The 10,673-nt window shown below is 46.3% G+C and overlaps 1 protein-coding gene across 2 annotated transcripts; it reads left to right on the top strand.

Annotated features, from left to right (window-relative positions):
- Positions 1–2,387: 2,387 nt before the first annotated feature.
- LOC125459618 (chemokine-like factor) lies at positions 2,388–10,384 on the top strand. Of its 2 annotated transcripts, XM_048546211.2 has the most exons (5): positions 2,388–2,729; positions 3,507–3,691; positions 5,250–5,405; positions 6,983–7,078; positions 9,327–10,384. In XM_048546211.2, the coding sequence occupies exons 2-5, from the start codon at positions 3,653–3,655 to the stop codon at positions 9,420–9,422; spliced, it is 387 nt and encodes a 128-aa protein (XP_048402168.1). In that variant the 5' UTR covers positions 2,388–2,729; positions 3,507–3,652; the 3' UTR covers positions 9,423–10,384. The 2 variants fall into 2 exon arrangements, with proteins under 2 accessions (XP_048402168.1, XP_048402167.1); XM_048546210.2 differs by lacking the exon at positions 3,507–3,691.
- The last annotated feature ends 289 nt before the right edge of the window (positions 10,385–10,673 follow it).

Here is a 10,673-nt window from a genome sequence, read left to right on the forward strand (position 1 = left end):
ACAATTGACACTTCTGGTGTCTTCTTTTAGCCTTCAGTACCAACTTGCTGTCAGCATGATGTGTCATGGTTTCTATAACATAATATGAGTTAGAGTTGGGTTCTAATTGAAACAGATATCTGGAAGTTTATTAACAACAATGTATATTAATTTCAGACTATATAGTCTAAGGTATATACTTCAATTATTGTTATATTATGTACACAATTGTCTGGCTGGTCAACCGTCTGGTTGTCTATCCAATTGATTGCTGATTGCTTACAACCATACAGCGAGTAAGACAAAGACCTCTTATATTGGTGTGTCACACGTCTCAATGTCACTGGCTGTCTTAGATGTGAGCTTTCTGAGATCTGCGTAACTATATAACACTGTCTCTTCAAACTGCTCCAATGTAGATGAACCCACAATTTCATTAGGGAACTATTTTTTACTGATATTGAAGGAAATAACAATACATTCTAACCTCTTGCCCTCTCAAGTAACTGTTAAAAATCCCATGGTATGAATTTAAAGATGGAGCAAGGGTATTTACCCCCAGTTTCCCATCCAATACTTATCCCTCACGTCTGAAACCTGCTCTTTTGTAATAATTGCCACTCATGGGACCTTGCAGTGTGGCTACATTTGGGGAAGTGATGGTGTAGTGGTAAAGTCACGAGATCAACAATCCGATTATTCCCCCGGGTAATATCCCTGGAAGCATCACTTCAAACCCCATCCATGCATGGTAGTAGTACAATTTGAATTCAATAAAAAATCAGGAATTAAAAAGTTTGTTTAATAATGACCACGTAACCACGATAACAAAATGTGGAGCTGGATGAACACAGCAGGCCAAGCAGCATCCCAGGAGCACAAAAGCTGACGTTTCAGGCCTAGACCCTTCATCAGAGAGCTCTCTGATTGCTCATTGCTCTCTGATGAAGGGTCTAGGCCCGAAACGTCAGCTTTTGTGCTCCTGAGATGCTGCTTGGCCTGCTGTGTTCATCCAGCTCCACACTTTGTTATCTTGGATTCTCCAGCATCTGCAGTTCCCATTATCACCAAGTAACCACTGTTGATTATTGGAAAAAGTTCTCTAGTTCACTAATGGGAAGGAAATCTATCAAAATCCCTTATCCAGTCCAGCCTACATGTGACCTAGACCCATAGAAATGTGTTTGCCTGTTACCCAGCAGCTAGGGAAAGACAGGAAATAGTGGTGCAGAGAGTGATGCCCATATTCCCAAAACATTTTTAAAAAAAATTTTCAGAGAAGTACTGCATTGGCCAAAATGAAGTTTGGGACAGGCGGCAGTCAAAAAAGGCGCTGTATTATTGGAAGTATCAGAGATGATGGGAACTGCAGATGCTGGAGAATCCAAGATAATAAAATGTGAGGCTGGATGAACACAGCAGGTCCAGCAGCATCTCAGGAGCACAAAAGCTGACGTTTCGGGCCTAGACCCTTCATCAGAGAGCTCTGATGCAAGAGAGCTATTGCAAGTTCTCCCTTTCGTTCTGGTCTGATACATGATCTACTTTGGGTCAGACATAAGTGCACACTCTTACCAGCCTACCCACCCCCTCCAATATAAGAATGAGTCTGGGATTTAATTATTCCTGTTCCCGAGGAAGGGTAACCGGACCTGAAACGTTAACTGATAATAAAATGTGAGGCTGGATGAACACAGCAGGCCCAGCAGCATCTCAGGAGCACAAAAGCTGACGTTTCGGGCCTAGACCCTTCATCAGAGAGCTATCTCTGAAACGTTGTAATAAAATGTGAGGCTGGATGAACACAGCAGGCCCAGCAGCATCTCAGGAGCACAAAAGCTGACGTTTCGGGCCTAGATCCTTCATCAGAGAGGGGGATGGGGTGAGAGAACTGGAATAAATAGGGAGAGAGGGGGAGGCGGACCGAAGATGGAGAGTAAAGAAGATAGGTGGAGAGAGTACAGGTGGGGAGGTAGGGAGGGGATAGGTCAGTCCAGGGAAGACGGACAGGTCAAGGAGGTGGGATGAGGTTAGTAGGTAGCTGGGGGTGCGGCTTGGGGTGGGAGGAAGGGATGGGTGAGAGGAAGAACAGGTTAGGGAGGCAGAGACAGGTTGGACTGGTATTGGGATGCAGTGGGTGGAGGGGAAGAGCTGGGCTGGTTGTGTGGTGCAGTGGGGGGAGGGGACGAACTGGGCTGTTGTTTCTTCCTTCACAGATGCTGCCAGACCTGCTGAGCTTTTCCAGCAACTTTTGTTTTTATCCCAGTTCAGTTAGTTGTTGTGCAAAAGCTTAGATTAGGCATCTCATTTCTGTTACTTTTCCTAAAGTTGCTTGTCCGAAGCGGAAGAAGGGTGTGTGTATTATACATAACTGCGTGTTATAATTGGAGAATTGCGGTAATCGATCCCTGATTTACTCAGTCTCATCTAGTTGCGGGACTTGGAGCAATATTTTTCATTTGATTGGTGAGGGGCAATACCTTCATGGATTAAGGCCAGTGTTGCACACTTCACACAGAAAGACAGAGAGAGAGCGCGACTGCCTGTCACTCCACAAACTGCAGAAGGTACTCCGAGCAGGATGAGGAAGCTTAAGAAGCAGGAAGTCCTGAAGCTACACAACAGAAAAACGGCGGTGCCCAGACCGAGAAGGAAACGAAGGGGCGTCCTGTGACCGAGTGAACCCAGAAATGGAAGTTAACTACTTGTTTCTGAAGTCCAAACGAAGTGGACTGAAGATTGCAGAAATGGTGAGAGAACGTGTAAAAATTGGGCATTCTCTTTAGGGGAGTGGGGTGTGAGGCAGGGTGGGGTTCGATCTGAAAGGTCAGTGTTTTTACAGGGTGGTCAGTGATTGAACGGGCATCAGGCAGAGAGATCCACATAGCACCAGCCTGGAGCTCTAAGGGCTGATCTTTACACCCATTTAGATACAGGATGCATGTGTGTGTTGAATATGGGTGTCACTGGCCAGGCCAACACGTAACATCTATCCTTAGTTAGTTTTACTTTCGGTTAGCTTGAGTTCTCATTGTTTCTCCCACGTCTGCCCATTCCGCGCTCTCTGATTTCAGTTTCTCATCTGACCTGTTCCTCTCCACGGCCATATTTACAAAGGAATGATTTTCCCTTCTGCTTCAGTCTGTTTCTAGAGTAACTATTATAGCACTGACTTCTGCTGTTAAATCCTGGAGAATATCCAAGAGAAGATAAACCTTGCAGCAGTCCCATGTCATTCACATGACCGACTAGGGCTGCATCAAAATTCTGGACATGCACTGACCAAACTACATTCAGAATAGGGTATGTACATGCCTCTGCAGGTGAAGACCTCTCATGTTTGAGCCTGGCTGTGATGCTTCCTAACTGCACTCTGAGTCTATCTGCACCACATCAATAGCAGTGCTACAGTGAAGGAACTCACCATCATCTTCACAAGGGGTAATTATGGACACTGACAAATGTTGGCCAGCCAGTGATGCCCACATGTTATGAAAGAATTTTCAATTGTGTGCTTGTGATTTTAGGAATAAATGACCAGGTGTCACCAATCAACCCTTCAAGCTGCCTTCATCATTCTAAATTGTAGCTGATTATCGACCACAATGCAGATATCTCACATTGTCTCCAGATCCCATGGTGGGATTAGTATCTAGAAATCTCCGTCTTGATCATGTTCAATGGAGTTGTCTATCCCAGAAGGCTTTGGAAGGTCAGTCACTACCCACTGAGTGAAAAAATTCCTCCTTATCTCTGTGACAGTCACTGAAAGTGACAGTGCGCTCCTTGAACTGCTGTGGTGTCGGTATACATGGTACCATTAGGGAGGGAGTTCATTGAGGTTTTTCTTTATTCATTCATGCAGAAGGGAGTGGCTGGCCTGGATTTATTGCCCCCCCCAAGAAGGCAGTGGTGACCAGCCCTTCTTGCATCACAGCAGTCCATGTACTGTAGGTAGATCTACAACACCGTTAGGGATGGAATTCAAGGATTTTGATGCAGTGACACTGAAGCAACAGCAATATATTTCCAAGTTTTTTTTATTCATTCATGGGATGAGGGTGTCGCTGACCAGGCAGTATTTATTGTCCATCCCTAATTGCCCAGCTAAGAGTCAACCACATTGCTGTGGGTCTGGAGTCATATTGTAGCCAGACCAGGTAAGGATGGCAGTTTCCTTCCCTAAAGGACATTAGTGAACCAGATGGGATTTTCCAACAATTGGCAGTGGATTCCTGATCATCATTAGATTCTTAATTCCAGATATTTTATTGAATTCAAATTCCACCATCTGCTGTGGTGGGATTCGAATCCAGTCCCCAGAGTGTTATCTGGGTGTCTGGATTAGCAGTCCAGTGATAGGCCATTGCCTCCCCCTAAATCAGGATGCTGAGTGGCTTGGAGGGTGAAATATCTGCACTGAGACCGCTGACCTGTCACCAAGTTGCCCTTTATTTACATGTGCACTGTACATGGGCTCTGACCAGCCAGCTCAGAGGCAGTCCCTAGAGTAAGGCAACTTTATGAATCTTCTGGTTATATCTAACAGCTAGGACTCCCTGATTGACCCAGCTTTACTCATCCAATCAAGAATCTCATATGGCTATGGTTCCAATCATTACAGAGGGGAACTTGCAGGGGGGTGGTGTTCCCATGTATCTGCTGCCCCTTGTCCTTCTCGGCAGAAGTGATTGTGGGTTTGGAAGGTTCTGTCTGAGGATCTTCGGTGAATTTTTGCAGTGCATCTTGTAGATAGTACATGCTGCTGCTACTGAGCATCGGTGGTGGAGGGAGTGGGATGTTTGTGGATGAGGTGCCAATCAAGCGGCTGCTTTGTGCTGGATGGTGTTATTGGAGGGGCACTGAACCAGTCAAGTGGGGAGTATTCCATCACACTCTTGACTTGTGCCTTATGGATGAGTTTACTCACTGCAGGATTCCTAGCCTCTGACCTACTCTTGAAGCCACTGTGTTTATGTAGTGAGTCCAGTTGAGTTTCTGGTCAATGATAACCCCAGTGATGTAGGTAGTGGGGGAGTGGGGTTCAGTGATGGTAGTGCTATTGAATTGTCAAGGCACAGTGTTTGACTGTCTCTTATTGGTGATGGTCACAGCCTGGCATTTTTGTGCTGTGAATGTCACCTGCCACTTGTCAGCCCAAGCCTGGATAGTGTCCAGATCTTGCTGTATATAGACACAGATTGCTTCAGTTCTACAGACAAGAGACTGAGTTCCCTATACTGAGTGAATAACATTTTACTCATTTACAGCTTTCAGCTTCTGCGGTTATTGTTTCCTTTGCTACTTTGTCCTCGGGAGTTTTTATAGCAGTTCCCCTCATGGAGATTCTCATCACGCTCGCCTTCTATCTCTTGTTTCTACTTAAATTGGACTCTAAAATGACCTTGTTGTTCTGGCCACTGACGGTAAGTAAAGTCAACATCAAGTTACTCAGACAGGAGTGATCAAATAGTGGGTAATCTGTTAAGAGGGCTCAGTATTAAAGCTCAAATAGGCAGGCCCTGACATCAAGCTTCATCCGTGCAAATATACGAGTGACGATGTTACCTAGCAGGGTGACGAAACGTCTGCAATCAAACACACTGGCTCAGTGAGCAAGTCTACAACCTCATATAAATGTATGATTTAGGGGCATGAATAGGCCATTTGGCCCCTCAAGCCTGTTGCACCATTCAATACGATCATTACTGATCTGGTTGTGGCCTCAGTTTTGTTTTCCTGCCTACTCCCTGCCTTTTGGCTTCCTTAATAAGACAAGAACCTCGCTACCTCTGCCTTAAATATTTTCACCAAGCCTGCCTTCATCACTCCCTGGGGAAGAGAGTTCCTCAGGCTCATAATCCTCAGAATTCTGCTCCTCCGTCTTAAATTTGAGACCGCAGTATTTTAAACTCTGTCCCTCAGTCCCAGTCTGTCCCACAAAGGGGAAACCATGTTTTCATCATCCACCCTCTGAAGCCTCCTCAGGATCTTGCACATTTCAATAAAGGGATGAGGAAGTGATAATGTATTTATAATCTCGCTGGATACTCATTCAAAAGTTCATGTTCTGCGGACACAGGTTCCAAATGGTGGGGGGGGGAGGGGGGGGGGAGTGGGGGGGAGGGAATGGCAAATGATGGAATTTAAATTTCATAACATCTGGAAATACGGAAATAAAAACTTGTCTAAAGTCATTTAAAACAAAACCCATTGGTTCACTGCTGGCCTTCAGGAAAGGAAATGTGCATCTTTACCTGGTCTGATCTGCATGTGACACCAGGAAAAGGCAATGTGCTGGAATCTTGCCTTCCCTCTGAATTAGCTCTGGAAAAGCAAACTCTGCAGTTCCAGGGCAATAAAAACTGGTCTTCTTACACACTCTACGCAAGAACAGTGAAAATGATCATATTTCACTTTCTGTCCCTGTCCCGGGAGTGTTTGATGAGGACAGTGTAGAGGGAGCTTTACTCTGTTTCTAACTCTGTGCTGTCCCTGATCCTGGGGCTATTTGATGGCAACAGAGTAGAGAGAGCTTTACACTGAGTGTTGCCGTACAGTGTCCTTTTTCTGAGAGTGTTTGATGGAGTCAGTGTAGAGAGAGCTTTACTGTGTATCTAACCCCATGCTGTTCCTGTCCTGAGAATGTTTAATGGGGGGAGGGGCAGTGTAGAGTGGGCTTTACTGTGTGTCTAACCCCATGCTGCCCCTGTCCTTGGAGTATTTGATGGGGGGACAGTGTAGAGGGAGCTTTACTCAACCCCATGCTGTCCCTGTCCTGGGAGTACTTGATGGGTTCAGTTTTAAGTGTGCTTTACTCTCAGTTTAAAACGAGTTTCACTCTGAATCTAACCCTGTGCTGTCACTTCCCTGGACGGCAGGAGCTGTTACGTTGTCCCTGAGACCGTTCAGCAAAGACAAATCCCTCACTTCGAGAGATTTTTCTAAAAATAATGATTTTAATCAGAATTTGTGTATTAATTGGGTGTTTAATCTTTTCCAGGATGGTGTAAATTCTGTGTTTGCGGCTGTGCTGTTGCTGATTGTCTGTATCGCGGCTGTAGTGAGCAGGGTCACTGCTGGCATCGTCGCTGGTTTAGTAAGTGTCAGGAGGGTTTAGCAGACAACCTGAGATTGAGCTCCGAGCAGCTTCACTGTTGACTGTGGAATCTGTGACAGAAAGCCTGTACCGGGACATGGCATCGCTCTCCCAAAATACAAGTTGTACTCTGCTCCCTCAGGCTCACACTAACCCTGCCCCAGCGGTATCCACGCCCAGCCACAGAATCTGTCTGAGTCTCACACTACCCACCCCCCCCCAACCCCAGGGCTGTCTGAGTCACACACTATCCCCCCACCTCAGGGTCTGTCTGAGTCACACACCACCTCCCCCACCACACCAGGGTCTGTCCGAGTCACACACTACCCCTCCCCCCACCCCAGGATCTGTCTGAGTCACACACTAACCCCCCCACCCCAGGGTCTGTCGGAGTCATACACTACACCCACCCCCCCCCAACCCCAGGGTCTGTCTGAATCACACACTACCCCAGCCCCGATCACTTAACCATTTGTGTTTTGCAGACAAAGATTCAATGTGTCAATGCCTCACCCTTTTTCACAAATGTAGCTCCCAGGCAACCCACCCCCCACCACAGGGTATCTGTTTTGTTCAGCAGGTTGCCGTGCAGCACTCTGTATCCAGTATCTGGCTGAGACTGAGATAATGGGAACTGCAGATGCTGGAGATTCCAAGATAACAAAATGTGAGGCTGGATGAACACAGCAGGCCAAGCAGCATCTCAGGAGCACAAAAGCTGACGTTTCGGGCCTAGACCCTTCATCAGAGAGGGGGATGGGGGGAGGGAACTGGAATAAATAGGGAGAGAGGGGGAGGCGGACCGAAGATGGAGAGTAAAGAAGATAGGTGGAGAGAGTATAGGTGGGGAGGTACGGAGGGGATAGGTCAGTCCAGGGAAGACGGACAGGTCAAGGAGGTTAGGGAGGGACTTCCAGGATTTTGACCCAGGGACAGTGCAGGAATGGCGAGATATTCCCAAGTCAGGATGCTGACGGACTTGGAGGGGAACCTGCAGGGGGTGGTGTTCCCTTGTACCTGATGCCTTTGTCCTACAGGATGGAAGTGTTTGAGGGTTTGATAAGTGCACATTTTCAGCACTGCATCTTGTAGATGTTCCACACTACTGCTAATGAGCATGGTTGCTTCGCTGTTCCTCTGAACTGAACCCTTTGTGTTGTTATGTGTTTCTCTGTGAGTGTGTAAGGGCCAAAAACTGCATGTACACCTCAGGATCAGCATTCACATGAACCAGTCAGTGTCAACCTCAGGCACAGGCAACTACTGGACCCCGAAGGCACTCTGAGTATTCATGTGTGACACCAGATTGGACATTCAACTCTGGGAACGCATCCCCACCAACCCTGCACTCACCGCCCACACTCCCTGGTCAGGCTGAGTATCTCTATCCCTAAACCAAAGACACCAAGAGAAATTATAGCTGTCTTGTTGTGACTGGTTAAGACAGCATTAAGGAGTGAGTCAGCCTTGCTGCTGATCTGCAGCTCAGTTGTACATGAGATGGGTCTTGCACAATGACACTCAGTTATCAAAGAGCTGTAGAAGTTGCAGTGGGGTCCGTGAAAGGGAGCTCATGGGGGCTCCTTCCTTCTGTTGCTGGGTCCCTCCATGGGGCACTGAGGGCCTTTGAATGTGAGACATCCTGCGTGACCCAGAGGTTTGTTGTGTTGTGAGTATGGAGACAGACCCAGCACTGGGTTAATCCCAGCAAGTGCTGGTATGAGACCCTTAAGAGGGTATTGATTAATTAGGGCCTTCCCACCCTGGGTGGAGGTTAGAAGATCCCCACCCCTCCAATCACCAAGCTCATTCCTGGGCAGGGTATTAAATTCAAAAAACAGTCTTTATGCCAGACGACACTGTGTCGCTGCTTACCCTCGCTACAGGTAAATCATCCCAACCTCATTTCCTTACCCTGTTTCCCATCTCCCCGTGTCCCATTTCTTTCATCCCACCCCCTCCAACCCCGTCCTGAAAACTGACACTAACTTCTGCATCATTTATTGGAATTGAATCACACAGCCTGAAAACCCACTGAAGGATGTCCTCCCATTGCTTGTCCAAACTCTGTCTCGGCCACATTTGTAGCTACAGTCTCTTGCTTTGGTTACCCTCAGCTTAAAGAATATTTTTTGACTTCTCCATTACATCCCCTCTCACTCTGTATTGTTCCAATGATAAAGGGTGTTGAACATACCTCAGGATCCAGACCCCAGCTTTACTAAACTTTTTTCTGTCTGATCTCCAGGTCTTCGGTTTCATAGCTGTTGCCTTGTATATTGTGGATTCTTATATAATGTTCAGCCTCATCATGGTCAACCAACAGAAGACTTCCAGCAGGTGACCCCACGGAGAACTGTTTCTGTGAGCAAACTCAGCTGCTGATTTTTTTGTTAGTCTGTTCCCAATCCCTGTGTGATTCGCAGCTTCAGCTCTACCCCTGTACAATCCAAGTATGACATGTTCCTGTTTACTTTGGCCATTCGCGCTGCATTCAGGACAGTGGAAGTTCACACGGCTGATTTACCAAAGGGAGGATTTTATTGCTATCAGGGCTTGCCTTAATCCTGTGAACAGAGCTGCTGGATCAGGTGTAACATTCCAGATCAGTAGGATTTCCTGTTGCTCAGTGACATCTATACACAGAATCACACAAATCACAGAGAATTGACAATGCAGGAACATGCTGTTCAGCCCAACTGCACCATGTTGATGTTTCAGTCTAGCCTCCTTGACTTTCACATAACCCCCCTCAGTATTCCTTTCCCTTCATGTGCTCATCTAGATTCCTCTGTGTCTCATCTTAACCACTCTCTATGACAGTGAGATGCAGATTCTCCCTGTTTTCTGGGAAGAGAGACTTTTCCTGAATCTCCTGTTTTCTGTCTCTCTCTCCCCCTCCGCCCCCCCAAGCATAAACACACACACACACACACACACACCCTGCTGCAGGGGAAACATTTTCTCTGGATCTCCCTGGTTGGAATTGTTTGCCTTATTAATGATTCTGTCTGCAACACCCATCAGAAATCAGACTCACAAACATAATTATATCAGGTTGGCCATACACAGTGATTGAAAGAAATGTTTAACCCCTACATGCAGGCAGTGTATCACTCAATAAAGGAGTTACATCTTTGTGACCAAAGTACAACCCCTTGAAGATTTTGTATTGTGTTTTTGCACTGTGCACACTAACTATCATTCCAATCACACCCACTCTAAAGGTTCCATACGGTTTTAATTGCTTTTCCTTGTATCTTGGAATGGTATTTTAATTAATTAAAAACACCCTGTAAATGAAAAGCTCATGTGGTCTCTTTTGTAGAAAGATTGACCTGCATTTCTGTTGGCCATTTTGCAACATCAGGATCCTAAAGTACTTTTGAAAAGTTGTCTCTGTTAAATGTTGTAGAACTGATAGCAGCTAGCTTTGCAGAATGCAAGCTCCCACATACACATCAGTGAGATAATGGAACAGATAATCAGTGTTGGTGATAATGGGTGAAGGCTAACTATTGACCATGTCACTCTGATTATCCCCAAATTAGCAGTGGGACCTTTCTGTCAAACTGAGAGGGCTGAAGGGGACTCT

This window comes from Stegostoma tigrinum, chromosome 16, assembly GCF_030684315.1.
Source record: "Stegostoma tigrinum isolate sSteTig4 chromosome 16, sSteTig4.hap1, whole genome shotgun sequence".
NCBI lineage: Eukaryota > Metazoa > Chordata > Chondrichthyes > Orectolobiformes > Stegostomatidae > Stegostoma > Stegostoma tigrinum.